Consider the following 17,983-nt stretch of genomic DNA (forward strand, 5'->3'; position numbering starts at 1 on the left):
TCTATCCCAGCTGAAACCAGGACAAGCCTGTAAGTACACCATTTCCTGGGTATCCTCCCCCAGTCTCAACAAGGTTCCCTGGCCCACTTTCTCCCAACTGGGAGATGCCCCACCTTCACAGCTGCTGACAACCAACTACTCTTTGCTGATATAAGCAGTGCAGGCAGCTTTTGGCAATGTTTGTAGCATATGCGGCTCTTGGGGCTTGCTGGTGCACAGGAATCAACACTTACTTAATGAAACAGATTTCTAAGACCTTACACAGGATAAGCTTAAAGCCATCGATAAGCTTAACTACCATGCTGAATCAGGGCTAAGGCTCTGACAATATTGTTTAAGGTGGAATAATATGAGTATGGCTTGATGTTGCTAAGCTTAAAGCCCACATTGAAGCTTAACCCTTCCAGTAACCACAGACTGGCTTGTTTAAGAAGAGCTTTGCATGTATTAATCAACAAGCAGTAGCTTCTGATTCTTAGTCTTTTATTAAATCAAAGAAGGATCCAACTTCCACTCTGGGCTGCTGCAGCCAATGGCCGGAGGTTCCCACTTCTAATAAAAAGCTTTTCCTTCATATTTCGCCATAAAAATACTGGTTGGAAGAACGGGTTTCCTCATGTATCTGAGTCTTGAACAGACCACTTTGAGCAAAACAGAATTCCCTTTCTTTATACACTAAGACCTCCAGTTGCACATACTACCATCTCTATTGGCTTTGATGTTAGAGGTGCCTGTAACATCATTACCTGTAGTTAAGTCAGCCTGGTGCTCCTAGAGACAAAGAGTACAGAATTATCAGAAATTCTTTCAGTTCCTATGACATTGGCAGACATTAAAAGTTCAAGCAGAAATTTTCCATGTCAGGACTTTGCCTCAGGCTGACTTTTTTAAATTTCAACAAAACCCATTTCTTCTTCTGTTTCTCAAAATGAGGTTTCTGTAAAACCTTTCAACCCTGATCCATACCTCTGCTTACTTCTCTTCTATTTGGAAGGAAGGACTTTGCATTTTGATAGACATGTCGGCTGGTAATTTTGTGTCACCCTGTGGAAGATGCATATAAATTGAACAAAACTGTGGGTCTTGGAAGCTTTTAGTTCATAGAGGTTGGTTTCTGCAGATACACTCTATACTGAGGAGGAAGAGGCTGAGCATGACTTTTGCCCATCACAGTATCAGAGCCCTTGCTAAGATTTAGCAGCAAAACGGAGAGGAAAAATTGCCTCTCTTATAAGCTCGCTGGCACCACCACCTTTTCCCTGCTCTTCTTGGCCGCATCCAACAACCCAGACAGGCAGAGGTGATGAGCAGCTGGTCCAGGATGTGAAAAGCTGGAGCAACAGTGTTTGTAGTGCAGACATCTGGGTGGAGAGGTGACTGGCTAGGAAAAACTGAACTGGAAGGGGAACTGAGACGAGGATGGTGAGGGACTGGGAGGAAAGATACTTGAGAGGTGGGGAAAGGCACGAAATGTGAGTTGGGTCCAAGGGAAACTGGAGGAGGACAGAAGTAAGAAGTAGAAGAGGCCATGGATACTTTCCTTGGGATACAGAAACATGTTAAAAGTGTTGGGCACTATTAAGTCAGGAACAGAAACTAGGAAATGCCAGAAGGAAGGTTCTCAGTAACTCAGCTTCACAACCATAACGTCCTATTAACACAGAGGGTTTTATTTTCTCTGTAATGTTTATTGCTGGTGTTACACCTCCAGCACAGTGAGGAAGACAGCCAGAGACTGCTTTAACTCGAGTGTGGGAGAGAGCAATTAAGTACCATCTTAACTGGTACCTATGTTTGCACATCTGTACTAGTCATAAAGGAGAGCCTTTCCAGATATTTTTTGAAGGCATGCATATTTTGTGGGTTTGACTTTTCCATAAGCTTCAAATTACATTATTTAGTGGAAAAACAATGAGCACAGTGTTGAATATGAGAGTGAGGTAATGTTAAGAGGAAGAATATAAGGTAATGTTAAGAGAAAAAAAAAGCAGAAATATACTAATAAGGTACAGTATCTATGGTATAGTTCCATTACAACTTTGGATTTATTACCATTTTTCTGCCCACAGATCTTACATTAATTCTATTATTTATAAAATCACCCTCACAAAAATGTAGTGGATCAAGTTACAATCATTATGACAAAGATTAAACTAAGTTAGTCTAAGGAGGTCAATAAGCTACCCATTCTGATTTGTAACAATCCTTTCCCTGCTGAAATGAAGGGATGGTGCTGAGTTTATCTGGGTTCTGTTCCCAGCTCTGCCTTTGATATGCTGGGCTCGTCAGCAGCAGGTATCTCAAGAAAAATTATGAAAAAATTTCCAAATCTCGTTTCCTTTTGTTGCATCATGAGCAAATGTTTGGGACACTCAAAATCGATGGCTGTTTTTTGAACATATTTCATCCAAACTTTTCCAGGCTGCAGTCCACTCCTTTGTAAAACGGTTTTAATAATCCATGGCACATAGGCATAAGCTAATGTTTGGATTATATTGGGAGCCAGAAAAAAAGAGTTCTTTCTTCAAGCAGCTACCCTTCTAACGCTCTGTTTCTTTTCTGTACACTGCAGGCTGTGAACCCATCCCTGTAAAGTACCTCCAGTGGAGCAATATAGAGTCTATTGTGGCTGTGGTCTTTTCCTGCCTGGGGATCCTGGTCACCATGTTTGTCACCCTTATCTTTGTGCTCTACAGGGACACCCCTGTTGTCAAATCCTCCAGCCGGGAGCTCTGCTACATTATCCTTGCTGGCATCTTTCTGGGTTACGTCTGCCCTTTCACCCTTATAGCTAAACCCACCACGACATCCTGCTACCTCCAGCGCCTTCTGGTGGGTCTCTCCTCTGCCATGTGCTATTCTGCCCTTGTGACCAAAACCAACCGCATTGCACGCATCCTGGCAGGCAGCAAAAAGAAGATCTGTACCCGCAAGCCACGTTTCATGAGCGCGTGGGCCCAAGTGGTCATTGCCTCCATTTTGATCAGCGTGCAGCTGACACTGGTGATCACGCTGATCATCCTGGAGCCCCCGATGCCCATCCTCTCCTACCCCAGCATTAAGGAGGTTTACCTTATCTGCAACACCAGCAACCTAGGCGTCGTGGCTCCTGTGGGCTACAATGGACTCCTCATCATGAGCTGCACGTACTATGCCTTCAAGACTCGCAATGTGCCTGCCAACTTCAATGAGGCCAAGTACATTGCATTCACCATGTACACCACTTGTATCATCTGGCTGGCCTTTGTGCCCATCTATTTCGGGAGCAACTACAAGATCATCACCACCTGTTTTGCAGTGAGCCTGAGCGTGACAGTGGCACTGGGGTGCATGTTCACTCCTAAGATGTACATCATCATAGCCAAGCCTGAGAGGAACGTCCGCAGTGCCTTCACCACCTCAGATGTGGTGCGTATGCATGTCGGGGATGGCAAGGCACCTTGCAAGTCCAACACTTTCCTCAACATATTCCGGAGAAAGAAGCCAGGGGCCGGAAATCCAAAGTAAGTGGTTGACTGCAGGTACACGTCTATCTGTATATGTCAGTCTCTTTACCGTCCTCTCTTGGTTGACCGTAGTCTGCTGAATAGTAAGGTATGTAACAGTGTTTCGTCTCACATGTAGCAGAAAAAGTGGAAATGATCCTTTAGATCTAAGTCTCAGATGGATATTGGCATGTTGCTTCTTATTTTCTCTCTTGCTCTAAAGGCAGCCCTGTACACAACTCCCTCTCCCTCTGGGGCAGGTCAGGCAGTGGCAGAGTAACCGAGCTCCATTTGCAGCTTCTCTCATCGCTCCGTGCATGTGATGGGGATCCCACGCCCCTACGTGCAGTTGCTCTGCATTGTGTTCAAACTGAGGTGCTGTTGTAGCCTTTTGGGAAAGGGGACCAGAAATCTATGTCTGAGTGGTTGTAAATCACATGTACTTGTTTAAGGCCACCGGGGTGTGTGTTTGTGAAAGCTGGGGATTGAGCATTAGTTTTTAAGGTAGAGTTCTGTGATGGTCCTCATGATTGTGATCCAAAAGCACCCTTCGTACTACCCCTATGCTCTATTTTATATTCAGAATGAGCAATAGTCTTAGTCATCATCAGTGTAAACTTGTCCATGTTCTCAAACCCGGTGTTGGCGTGAAAGTTGCAGAAGTCAACTGATGGTGAAAATGAACTTGCATCCACATCTATTGAACCTGTTATTTTCCTTGCTAGTAATTAAAAGCAACCCAGCTGCAGCAGAGGGGGAGAGAGAGCTGTTACTTCAAACAGCATCTCCCTGTGAGCAGCTGTCTGAACATTTGCATTCTTTATTATCTTATTGCTTTTCAGTCTTTAAAGAAGCACGATGGGGCTAGATATGAGCTTAGATTATTTTTGTCTCCGTTTAAAAAAATTATCAAAATAATAAAGAACCAATGCAGTCTACATTTCTGAGCTTCCTGTGAGAATTAGAATTCAGTTAATTTCCAGCTCTTTGGGATCTATAGATTCCTCTGAGTCACTCAATTTGGTTTTGATTCAGTGTGCATAAGAACCGTTTTCATATGTTCTGGAGATGGAAAGGATAAGGACGGAGGTAATATTGTAGAAAAACCCTGCTGTGATCAATTTTGCCTTTATGCTACTTCAATATTTTTCATTTTGTTGTCAGACAGGGGATCGGAATAGAAGGGAATGGAGACATAAGTAACCCAAATATACAGCTCAGTGTGCCACGGAGGCCACGGTCAGACTGTCAGCTCCTGAGCTAGACGGAGAGGGAGCTGGGGGTGGCAGGCAGCCCTGGGAGCCCCCCGTGCTGGGAGATGGCCAAAAAGTCTCTGTAGCTCAAGAGCTTGACTTCCATACAAATACAAAGATGGAGTCTGATCCACCTTCCTCTCACTCTATGGAAGTTGGATTGGAGTCTTACATATCTGTAAGAAACTAGCGTGGCATCTCTGCAGCGTAGTCTCTGCCCAACACTGTTGGTATCTTTAAGATGACTGACACACAAAAAAGGACTACAGAGCATTTTAGATTATGAGAAACTTAGTAACTCGTTTTTTGTTGTGCTTACTGTTCTACTTTCACCAAAACCCCTGTACTTTAAAAGATCCAAATGCAGTAATTTAGAATACAGTTCATAACATGAGAAAGTATTTCATCCTGTTCAAAAACTGAGCTTCCCCCTCAGCATTGTCACCTTAAAAAAACCAACAGGGCTTACCTGAGCTTTTTAGCAACTCGTTTGTTGCATAATTTTAGTAAGATTTTCTTAACCTCTCTGTTGAGCCTATGTGTGGTATGAAGCAAAACAGCCCTACAGAGTTTTAAGGTGCTCTTCTAGTCAACACCTAGTTAATATGCCTTTTTGTCTCAGGTCAAGCCTCCAGATCTTTTACACGGCAAGATGCCGACCTCTGACCTAAACCTCTTGTGCAGTGACTGCTATGTTCTTCACCTAAACCGACACGGATGCGGAGGCATGCTAGGCTTGCTGATGGAGAAGGACAGCGTACCTCGCTGCACATGGGTACACAGAACTGAAAGCAGTGTAGTATACAAACGTGTAGCTTTGAAAATAAAGTCAGGAGACAGGTGAAAAAAGTCATTTCAGGGCTTTGGAGGGTATTTTAGCTCCTAGCAAAACCCGTTGCAAAGCTTGCGAGGACATTGCGCTGGCACAGATAAAGAAGTGTGAGTCACTGAGGAAACCAAGAAGGAAAAAGTAGAATTTTCTGGAGCGTTTGAAGCACCTAGATGACTCAAATGCATAGTTAGGTCCTTCCTGAAACAGGACTTGAAACTACTGGAACATGTTTAATGCCCACAGGAATGGCCTCCTGGCTGATTTTCAACATTTTTTTTAATTTCTTATCAAAATCTGGGATTTATTTGCTGTTTTTTCAGTAATTCAGATCCCTAAATATATTGCTCTGCTTCTTGATTCTGTAGTTGTCCCTCCTTATGGCCACATTTTTCTGTCTGTAAGTGGCCAGCAGTGCTTCACTCAAAAGATTTCTTTTCCAGCTGTCTTACAATAACTTTCTGTCCATTTTCTTGTTATCTCTTCTCTCTCTTCCTAGCTTGTTTTTCTTTTTCAGCTTTTCAGTTTTCATCTCTTTTCCTGTTTTATCAAACCTCTCCTCTGCTAATCCAGTGCATTCCAATTCCTAAACAGAAAAGTGGCATCCATCTAAATGGAATTGGTGTGCAGACGTAGAGTTAAATTGAGTTAGTTTTAAAAAGGGAAACTTGTTTACATTTACAAGGGCAAGTCAAACTTATATAAGCCTTGATAAAGCACTCACATGCAATGTTGTGCTGTTAGTTTAACTAGTATAGCTTGGGGACTAGAGCAAGCCAAGCCACGCCACTCTTCCTTTCTCCTTCCTAAAGCAGAGCAAAAGAATTAACCAGGGAAGTCTGTTAACACAGGATCTATTGGTCAGTTCAAAACCTTCGGCTATGTCTGGTCCTGATACAGAGGTCAGAAAGCCTTCTTGAAAAATGCCTGTCCCAGCTGCATTACCAACAGAGTTTCAATGAAAATAAATTCTTCACTTAAATAACAAAGCACATTGCCTTTAGTGATCTGTTGCACTCTGAAGATGCTATGTGCAGTCACGAGGGTTTGAACTCTATCTTACTTGGTTGAATTAAACTATGAGCAATTACAGCCAGCACTGTTTTAAATAGAGCTGGTTTGAAACTTTCCAGTGGAATACATTTTCCATCAGAAAATTCTGGCCTCTCAAAATGTTTCACAGAATTGGACTTCGATGGTAGGGATCCTCTCTGGGCCAGGGGGACTTCTTTTTTTCCCCCATGGAGGGACGAAGGCATTGGGAAAGTGTGAGGGAACTTTGCCTCGACAGCCATTAGTGAAGGCACTCACTGAGGTTACGAGCATCTCCCTCGCTTCCCAGGTGAACGCCCTATAGCCCAGCTACGGACTGTCCCAGGGCAAGTCTCCTCCGTTCTCTCTGTTCTCGACCAGCAATGTGTCCTGGAACAGAAAAAAAAATCCTGATGCAAACCCTAGAGAAATACTTTGTACTATTCTGCGAGAGCGCTTGAATCTGGGTCTGAGAGATCCCTTGCGAGTGTCTTCAGTACCGAGCTACTGTCAGTCTCTCCCTCTTGTCAAATGAATATTTAAATATGTATAAAAAATGGAACAGCTCTGTCAGGAGAGATGGGGAGAGAGTGATATCTGCTGCTTTTGTTCAAGCTTTGTGGGGACATTTATTGTTAGAGTTTGCTGCTTGATGACATTACGAGATCCTGCCTGTTACAGGATGGTGACAGAGCAGCATGTTTCAGGAGAGCCTTTTTAATCTTCTTTTCTTTTTCCAGCTATGAGATTGTAACTTTTGGATATAGATCTTGCTGTGATCATTAGCCTTGTTCTTGACCACAAATGTTACTCTGCTTTATGAGGGTCGATCAGCTGGAAGAGTAGCACCCCTGTACAGTGCCTGTACGATCGCTTCCCTGAGGAAGCAATGCTCCTTTCCGTACTATGTGCAGAAAAAATAACCAGTGACATTGAAGATGTTCAGGAAACACCTTCTCCAGCCACTGCTTCAAATGGACCCTACTCAATGTGCAGGAGGCTGAAGCCAGGCCTGCAGGTCTGTTGTGTTGCTTTTCTATAGTCCGCACACACATTTCAAAGAGTTTGAGCCACGCAACAAGGCTCATCTCTTCTCCCATGCTGCTTGGTGGGCTGCAGCAGCACGAGAAGGATCAGTGTTGCAGAGGAGACCACCGGGGATAAGGTCACTGTGCATCTGTGGGTAGTTAGCTCCAGGTTTGGCAGTGATGCTTAGCTGCTGCCTCGGTCTTCACATATAAATGATTTTAAGTTTACGGTTGAGACCCCAGGTCTGGACACCATTTTAGTGCATTTTGATTCAAAGTAAGGATTTTGTTGTCAACATAAGTTGTGTAGCAAAATCTGAGTTGATAGGAAGGCCAACTAGCAAGACTCACTGAGTGGCCAGGACTCCACACTAATATGTAAGCCACCTGCTTCCCCCCTTGTCATTTTGATATATTTGCATTCAATGATTTTTCTTCCAGCTGTCTGCCCTCAGAAATGGACAGCTGTTTTTAAATATTTCCAGACAAGTACTTTTTATTTATCTTTTTAACACGTTTTGGCAGTCCTTGCCTCTAGGCCGCTCTCACAGGCATCCACTCTAAGCAGTGTCCAGGCAGTCACCCGGGCCAAAGGTCTCTCAAAATGGCTTAATTTTATTCCAATAAAAAGCGTCAGGCAACCCAACATCCCCTAGTACTTTCTCCCTCCGTCTTTTAGAGGACCCTGTTCCCATTCTTCGTCTGCTCTCCCTCTGTACTGAGTCCCTACAAACAGGTTTTTAACTGGGAATCACGTTTCTCAGCTACCTCTGGTAACATGTGTCTGTTCCCTCACCAAGGCTTAGGGAACCATCTGCTTTTTTAACTTGCCAGCTATAAAATTATCATCTCCAGGTAGTCTTAAGTTACTCTCTGTCTCTTTAAACAGACTTGCTGAGTTGCCATTTCACCTTGAGCAAGCCATGCTGACATACTGCGTTTTTCTGGGACTCATTTCACTGGGAGACTCACAGTCCACGAAGGCTTTTGGCCTCCTCGGCTCCCTCATTTTCAAAGCCTCCCACAGACACGCAATGAGGGGAATCTTAGCATAAGTACGTCCAGAAGGCAGGACATTTTGTTTCACTGTTTTTTCGTGGTGGTGGGAGGAGGCAAATGCACAGTGCAGCGTGGCAAGAGTTGGAGCTTCCAGAAACAGAGAGTAAATGTTCGGCGTGTTCAGTTGCAGGCATCCACATGCAGATCTTTTACAGCCTCTCATTGACCCAACCTGAGTGCCTCCTCATAGGAAGAGATGCTCAGGAGTTGTCCCACATTACTACTCTGTGCAGTCCATGTGCAAGGGGAGAGAGGAGAGAAGTGTGAATAGAAGATATAAAACCACTTTTAATGTAAGTAAAACAATGGCTTTTGTCCTGACCTCCGCAGGCTAAAGTGTGTGAAATCGAACAAAACCAATCTCAACCTGGCACAGCCGCACAGGGAATATTTTACTCTGGTTGAAATGCATCAAAAGATCTGAAGCCAGAAGATTTAGTGGAAAGTGCAAGGAGGATTAATAATAACTGGTCACTACTGTGCCTTCTCCTATAAAAGAGAATATATTGTTAAACTCCTGCACTTCAGGACACGTGCCCAGTCTGAGAAGTCTGTAATATATTTAAGTATTTTATTTGGTCCTAAATTGTGTCACCTAGCCTACAGTATGTAAGAATTATCTTTACAGGCTTGTTGTACAGATTACTGTCTGGTGTAGTTTTATCTTCTTACAGCATTGCCAAACCAGTGTAGAGACAATTGCTGAATCTAATAGGAAATGGTGGGCTAGCTTGCTTTGCAATTTAGAAAATTGATGTAGTGGGTAGACTTCTCATGTCCTGTAGTAGTATTGCATAGATAATAAGACAGCCCTTTATTTTTACCGTTACAGACCTTGGAAAATACGAAATTCCAAGGCACTTTCAAGAAGGCCCTTAAACCCGCTGGACCTGCACAGCCATCCTGCTGAGGCTTACCCCAGAGGGGAAAGGCATATTACAGAAGAGAGTTTTGAAACAGCAGAAAGGTGGTCAGCTCCTGCAAGTGGGAATAATACAAAGATTAAAAAGAACAACAACAAAAAAGTAGTGGAAAAAATGATACAAGACAGGTTAGGCTGTTTATTTAAATAATTTCTTTGCCGTTGTATATCTGCTCTCTCCATTAACCTAGCAACAAAAGGTTGACGTCCAGGCCCTCTTTTCGGTGCTGGCTCCGCAGAGCAGCGGCAGCGCGGGGTGCAAGGCGCAGGGCTGGTCCGTGGCTGTGCGGCTCCCGGCTCCCGTCAGGGCACAGGGCTCCACCACCACCAGGCACTTGGTTGGCCCTTGCGTCCCACCCAGGGCATATCATGGAGCGGTCTGCTCCTGTCGTGGTGTGGATAAAGATGTGGCAGCTCTGGTGTGGCTCCCTGGTGCCACAGCTGTCGGGGGGAAGGTGGCTGGCACCCTGCTCTGGCCTGACTCGTCGTCTCCCCATCGCTGCCCTCCCTGGCGTTTGCCTGGCTTCTGTCTGCAGCATAGTCCTTCGCCCTTTCCTGAGGCTGCAGAGCATTTTTGAGAAAGCATCTTGTATGCTCACGAGGATAGCTGAAGATTTTAATGCCAAACCTGTCTCTCTCGGCAGTTGGTATGTTTGCGGGCTTTGCTGGGCTATTTACTGGTCTTAAATCACTAATGGTTTTCTGGACACATAGCACTGGGACAGCTCTTACCCAGTTCTCTCGTGTATGTGATGTGAATTTCAAAGAAGAAAATTCCACAAACTCAGTCAAGCTGCTCAGTCCTTGTCAGTCTATTGATTTAAGTGAATATTTAAAACTCCCAGAAGATAGTTACATGTTTCCGAAGGGACTCTTACAATTTATGTTAAAGAATTGGAAAGAAACACAGAATAAGGGAGTCTGAAGTTTAATAATCCAATAGCAATCTCTTCTGGCCCTGCTGCAGGGTTGTCCATTAAATTTGAGCTACGTAATTATATCTAATATTGTCCTTCATAGCCTTGAATTTGCATTTGCTTTAACAGATATGATGTAATTCTGTCCCATGCACCAAAAAAGCACAGAACAGGTGATAAATAACTCTGAGATGTCACTTCAACACTTACATTCTTTCTAGTTATTTAAATGAATACTAAAAGTCATATTTATTTAAAAACCAGGCATGGCAAGTGTGTATACCAAATTCTATACCCAATTGTGTATCTGTGTGTATATGTGCAAGATAACCACCAGTCTGGAGATAGAGAATTTCCTTTTTCCTTCTAATGAGAAATAAGGGGGACAGCTGCATAAGGCACTGTAGGTTTTCCTTGCAAATTATCCCAGCTAAAGGGAGTCTTGGCACATGCATAACCAGTATATCCCATGTCACTCCTAAGGCAAGCTGAGGAGAAGGAGCGGGGATAGATACACAATAAGACTGGGGGGATTGTCGTCAAGTACAAGCCAAGAGGCCTGGCAGTTCAGGCTTATTCCTCTGGGTTTCCTTCTGTGACCAAGCAGAGGCTGCCCAAGACCGTATTTAAGAGGAATAAATTGGAAAGGCAATGAGGTTCTGCAGTGGCCTCCCAGTAAGAGCAGTGGGGATAAACCCCGCTCAGACACAACCCAGGTGGTACCGAATTAGTTTACAGGGCACAGTCCCTGCACCCTGGGCTCCCATCCAGCCTCCTGCTGCTTTGTCGCCAGTCGGAGCCACGTCTTATTTGGATGATCCCATCGGGTGAAAGGGCTGTTGTGTAAGGTTTTTATGTAATTTCCTCCTTTTCTCAGGACTTCCCAGTCCAGGGCAGTTTTGCCACTTTCTTTTTGTGGCTATTCACAACTCTCTTCTCCCAGGGGATTTTGACAGGACGTAAACCCAAGGAACGGTCTCTGAGTGCAGCCTGGCTCTTACCAAAGGACTCCCGGAGAACTTTGCTTTACAGCTCCTTCTCTTGTTTTGCTGCTCTCAAGATGCTGAATCACAAAATGTTGTTTTATTTACGAGCACTGCTGTAGCACCAGGCAGCTTTGTATAACGAATCTCAATACTTAACCACAGTGACGCATAGATACACAGCGACATCAGAGGGGAGCTTTACAGCTCTGTACCACAGTCTCTGCTGCCTGGCTGAAGGGAAGCAAAGGCAGTACTGCAGAAACCCTGGGCAAGGCTAGTATCTTTCTTGGCATAAAACACAGGAATAAGGACACCACTTGTAATTTAATTTCTTGCTTGACTGGATCACTTATTACATTTCCTTGTATTTTTGTATTTGTATACATTATTTATTTCATTTTTCTTCTGAAATGTAGCCAGAACGATCCAGTTAGGATGAACAAAAATACACCGACTCAACAGTGAGTGATACAAACAGTTGCGTTCACATGCAGGTATAAGCAAGGGATGTTTATCTGCTTAGCACCATAATCTCATGTTGCTTTGGTTAGAATTGTCTCTGTGAGAAAAACAAGGAAGAAATCTTCTCCTTTTAAGAATGCCAGGTAAATAGATAGATGTTCAAAGCTGCATCCAGATAAGCACCTAAAACCCTAGGTATTTCCCTATATTATGTACAGAAGTCAGACTCCAACTCTTCGTAAGCACATACTTAGGAAAAAAACCCCACCAACCCATGTTTGGGGGAGGAAGATGTCTGAAATATAATTTTAAAATGCATAACAGCCATTTATTTATTTAATTCAGTATTTGAAAATGGAAATGGAATAAGGAACTAAAATACAAGTTTCCTAGAGGCTACTTTAAGATTTTTTAAGTCAAGAATGCATTTTATCTCCTTCCTCTCCTCAAAGATGTGACGTTTCAGCCCTGTGCCTCAGTTATTCACCTCCCCTCAGCAGAAGCAAAGCGAGCTGTGACATTTCACAAACACATGATAATTCAGGTACAAACACTTGCTAGAATAAACACACAGGATATTCTGCAAGTGTTTATTCTGCAGGGATCTCTTAGCCACCTTGTGATTTCATACATTTTTGAGGTAATTTAGAGGTGAACAAAAATTTGGGTACTGAAGGATATGCTGTGGATCTCTGATATTCTCTGTGTAAGGATAAGGCTATAAAATAGCCCGAGCACTATACACATCTATGTACAGCTAATACAGGGGTTTGTTTTTTTCCTCAAATTAAGATGCAGTCTCAAAAATATTCTCGATTCACCCCAGCAATTCAGTGCAAAGTTACTAATGTGAAATGCAGAACTACTGCTAATTTATTTAATCCTTTTTTCATGCTTAAAGACCCACAAGCACATAAGAGCCCCAGAAAAGGACAGCACTCTTGGTCGTCACCGCTTTCACCGATGTGAAAGCCATCTCACATTCTGGCTTGTGCACCGAGCTGATCCCTGCCTGCGATCAGCGCTGCCCTTTGCTCTGGGATGCCCCACAAAACAAAACGCTGCAAGGCAAACTGCAGAAGCTGCAAACACATGCTGACAGAGCACTGGATTTTTAGCAAGAGTCTCTAATTCGTAAGCAAGTCACACCCCCAGAGAGAGAAGATGGTCTGTCTCTGTTAAGGGACCGTAGGTGGGTATGGTTTTCCATGCTGTTAGAAATTAAATTGCCTGAGCAGGGTTTTATCCTGATTATACAGTGTTAGTCTCAGTCCAGTGTTGCTCTGTGTTTCATTAAAGAAATCCCTTCGAAGCCCTTGGTGGATGACACTAGCACACGCGTTTTGTCTGCTGTGGGAAGAGGCCCGCACATTGCTGTCCGTTGATCAGTAATGCGTTTCAAAACAAACTTGTCAGGATGATGCCTGCTGTCACCAAGGCACAAGGACCTGACTATCCTGACATATCACCACTGTAATTCAGGAATGCTCTCCACACCTCTTCCCTATCCTAAGGAAGGGTTTGAAAAAATTTCTCCCCAGCAGTATCTCAGGTCAGCTCCCCCTCACTGTTTGTGCTCCCAGAGCTGGGATTATTTTTGACAATGGGAGTTTTACTGAACTTTGGAAACAAAAGTCAAGGAGTTTCAGCATTCCCGTGCCTCGACAGCACTGCCGCTGCGGATTGCGCTAGCCTTTGTGAGACCACAGCCTGCACACCTTTGTGCCTTACCATCAGCACCAGCTGAGCTCCAGTTACTACAGGGACAGGACACCGCACACTAGCCAGGCAGAAGCCCATTTTTCTTAAAATACCCCAGAATTCAGACACTTTCACTTACAAACACCTGTACTACCTCCTACAACATTTAATGCCATCCTAATTTTTCCATTCTTCACGTTACTTGTGTAGAATACAGAAGATGCAGAGACTGGTGCTGGATGCAGTGTGGCAAAGCAGAGGCCAACTTCTGGTGCAGTACTCAGTCCCAAATCTGGATGCAGTCTTTGCTAAATGCCTGTCCCACAGATGTTTGTAATGGAGCAACTTACTTTCTTCTCTTTACTTTTGTCTGTGATGATTTACAAGTTTGTAAAGGGAAGAGTGAGGAATTTCAAAATCTCCATCTTTGGTTCCTGCTTGACACTGATTTTTTTTTTAGCTAGCATGGTTTGATGCTTTTTTCACCTATCTTCTGATACTGTTTTCCATCTGTCCCCAACGCACTGAGAACCACTCGTGCCCAAAGCAGAGATCTGACCATTTTCTCCTCTGTTCTCCCAGTTCTTAGCTCTATGCCCCAAGGACTCTGAATGGGCAAAATCAGCATTGCCAGTTCTTTGTTTGGGGTTTCCAAACCCAGGTCTGGAAGTCTGCAGAACAGACTACGACAGATTTAATGTCCATACAGAAGACATCCACTATCAAAGAGTCACAAATAATCATGGCCAATGACAGAAGTTACGTTCTCTGCTGTGCCAAAGGACTCTAAGAAACCACTTTAAGTGTGGGTTGAAAAGGAAAGGATATTGCATCAATAGAACATCTGCCTCCACATATAAGTTGTTAAAGACTATTTAATTTTGAAATAACAAGTCAGATAATTCTTCAGAGCAGATATGTGCTCTGGCATTCAGCCTCCCACACCTGACAAGCATAGGTTAAAAGGCATTATCACTGTAATCAGCAAACAATTGTGCAGACTAGAAGTAATCACACAATTTGTCACTTTAAAGCCCACTTGAAAACTAAAAGTTCCAGGTTTCTCATTACTGCATTATAAACAATTTACCATTTCTAGCTTGCCGCTTCAGTTATCTCTTCTTAAGCTGTTTCCCCTTCTCTGCCCTGTGGTTCTTCTTTTGTGGCGTATAGGATGTGGTTTTCTTCCACCCTGTAAAATTAACCTTACAGAGAGAAACAAAAAAAAAAAGAAAAAAAAATTGAATTATTCTCTGCTGGATTGTCCTTGAGCCAGATCTTAAAGTCAGATAAACATTAATGTCAGCACCAGAGAAGGTGTCCCTGCCGCCCCTGGTTTGGGGAATGGGGTGAGGGTTGTCCCGTTCAGCAGCAAATCATTAGATCACTGCAGCTGTGTTGCAGCCCCACAGCCGGCGATGTCAAAGCTGATCTTAAACTCCAGCAAAACAATTGCCCCCGCTCTGATTCTAGCAGCTCCTCACTAGCAGAGGGTTTGCTGGTGTCGGCAGTTTCAGTCTGATCCGTCCCAGGCACCCCCAGAGAACCACAGGCTCAGTTTAAATGCCCGTCTGCAAGCCACCTTCTAGCTAGTGTATCCTCCTTCTCTTTCCCCAGCACTCATCTTTCCTCATCCTTAGCGTGTTAAAGCCAGGAATGTCTGCTCTTGTTGCTTTCTTACTTAAAGCTCTGGTTAGTCTTGCCCTCTAGTTCCATCGAAAAGGAATGATTTATTTTTTTTTTAATGTTCTGGCCATTTCCTTTCATGGCACAAGCTAGATCATTTCAGGTGGTTCAGTTCAGACTGTTTTGGCTGACTTGCAAGCCTTGCACTTCCAGATCAAGGATTGTCTGGAAATTGGGACTTATTCCACATGACTCATTTTTTTGCATCCTAAAGTCCCCCAAACCAAGCAACTAACCAGACAGCCGGCAGCAAAATACCCAGGAAACAACTCCCCCCCCCAAAAAAAAAAAAAAGCAGCAAAGCCCAGAGTCTGTGTAAGCCCCCCCAAAGGGATTATCTGCCTTCAGCAGACTGATAAGGACTGACAAGGGGCTACGCTCGAAAGCAGAGCCACAGCAGCGCAGACGACTGCAAAAAACACCCAGTGAGCAGATTAAGCACGGGGGTGCAGTGGGAGCTCCCGTGGGGTTCAAAGTGTGGCCCCAGGCACCTCTGTGCTCCCCAGTCTGAGGGCAGTCCTTCTTCCTTTACTTTCTCATATCCTCTGAAACATAAGGCTAGTCACATTTCTTAATCCTCAGGGTTATATAAGTTATCTCAAAAATCTCTCCTGCCACCATCCCAGGCAGCCGAGAGATTTGCCTGTGGCTACTTTGGGCTCTCATAGCCTGTAAATCCACAAGTGCTTTAAGCTGCCCTAAGCCAGAAATGACACCCGAAGCCCTGCTTTACCCCGTGCTGTCCCTTCACTCGTGCAGGGACAAGAGCCTGGACGGCCATGCTGTCAACTGGAGTGGGGAACTGATAATATTATTTTTTCCCCCCCTTTCTTTTCCTGGCTTAGCTGTGACCCCAATTAGTTGTCCCTGTCATTCCCTGCCAGTCGATGGAGGAATGGCACCAAGGGTTGTGCTGGCATGGAGGGCAGGCGCGCTCCCCTGGGCTCACAGCTGGCTCCTATGCCCTGGGCTGAGCTGAAGCACAGGCTTAGCTCTGTCTCTGCCGTGCAGCTCAGCACTGGGTCTTTCTGGGCATCCAACAGGGACTATGTTGTCCTTGGTCACCGTGACTCTTCTGTCCTCTTCAGCAGATGCTCACAGCTCGACACGGAGGGTGCGCTGTGAAATCCCTCCTGCTCCTCTGTCCTCCATGGGTAATAATTAATCTGTGTGTCTCACTCTGCCTGGCAAGGGTGAGTGACCCTACAACCTCCCTACTACACGCAGTGCTCTTTGCTCCACAGCTCTTAATCATTTCTTTCTCTCCAAAAACTGCCACTGCGCCATTGATTAGCATAATTAAGTTAAAAGTCAGAGCAATTATTTCCAGCCATCACTTGGCTTGGAATTCAGGACTTGTATTTTAAAAATGAATTTGTACTGAAAACCCGTCCGTCTTCTCAACTTCATCTATGGGCTTAATTAAATATGCTGCAGATACTTTCCATCAGATCCTGGCTCATACAAATGGTATTGAAAATTCAGCTCCTTTTCCTACAGGAAAAGGACATGGCCTTGCTTCTTTTTATGTAGGTAACTTTTGATCCAGCCGTGACAACCCTACATAAAAATGTGACCTTTCAAGGACAGAAACATCAGAAGATGAACATGCTTCTGCCTAGGAAGATGCTAGATTTAGAGAGGCAAGAGGATTTGGGACGAGTGTTTAGTTGAGCACTTTATTGATCTGGTTCTACGTGCAAAGTGTGCTTACCTCCGCCGTCACCTTGCAGACTGCTAGAGGGGCGAGGACGTGAAAAGCAGGCGAGAAAGTTTGTGGTGTTGCCGAACTGTCCCTTGGGAGGGCGGAGGGCAGGGCAGGCAGTCCGAATGCTGGAGCAGGGTGTGATGGCAGCGTGGCACAGGGGTTTTCCTCTCCTGTATTAAAGCGAGGGGTTTTACATAAGTTCTTAAAAACCAGGGGATGATTCAGGGCTATCACTGTAAGTATCAGCATGATGCCAGCATCACTTCTCTTCAGTTCCCCCCCCCTCCCTTCTTCCTAATGGTATTGATGGTCAGTTGTTTCCGATTAGATTGTATAAAATCTAGGGCTGTGCTTTTCTGTATGTTTTTGACTGCAGGGAATGTGAAAGCCTTTCTTACAGTTCAGACAAGATCTAGCGTGGAGGATCTCTGACTGTGGCTTCAGAGGGTAGGTAACACAGCGTCCGGCGCTCCAGTTATCTTGGGCGCCAGACAGATTCATTCAATTTGTGTCGGTTTGAGGAGCCTGGTTGAGCAGAGAGGGTAATTCCAGAGCAGAAGGTGAACATTTCTAGTTTCACAGCTGTTCAGATATAAAACATTACAGATAGCAATTTACACTGTCCTACAATCCTGACACAGCTGTTTGCCTCGTGGGATGGATTCATTTACACTTAAGAGAAAAAATAGTGGCAGGAGTGACTCTTCCCTCAGATCCTTTATATTCCTCACTGCAGATTCCAACAGACCCATTACCTCCCCTGTTCTGAACGACTGGCTAGAAGCATTTTTCTGCTTCAAAGAACATAAAGTAAAGCAATTAATGCCCTTCTTTCATGAACCCTCTGCACCGCCACCCCGATTCCTCTGCCAGACTCCCTGTTGCTGCACCCAGGGGTCCATTAGAAAGCGGTTC

At 44.4% G+C, this 17,983-nt stretch overlaps 1 protein-coding gene across 1 annotated transcript in view; it reads left to right on the forward strand.

Annotated features, from left to right (window-relative positions):
- The first annotated feature begins 1,018 nt into the window (after positions 1–1,018).
- LOC104163494 (metabotropic glutamate receptor 1-like) overlaps positions 1,019–17,983 on the forward strand; it is a 30,359-nt gene continuing 13,394 nt past the window's right edge. The window contains exons 1-2 of the mRNA XM_009702519.1: positions 1,019–1,028; positions 2,573–3,503. Coding sequence (XP_009700821.1) covers positions 1,019–1,028; positions 2,573–3,503 — 941 coding nt within the window. The remainder of the gene's footprint in view (positions 1,029–2,572; positions 3,504–17,983) is intronic.

This window comes from Cariama cristata, unplaced genomic scaffold (genome assembly GCF_000690535.1).
Source record: "Cariama cristata isolate BGI_N322 unplaced genomic scaffold, ASM69053v1 scaffold17416, whole genome shotgun sequence".
NCBI lineage: Eukaryota > Metazoa > Chordata > Aves > Cariamiformes > Cariamidae > Cariama > Cariama cristata.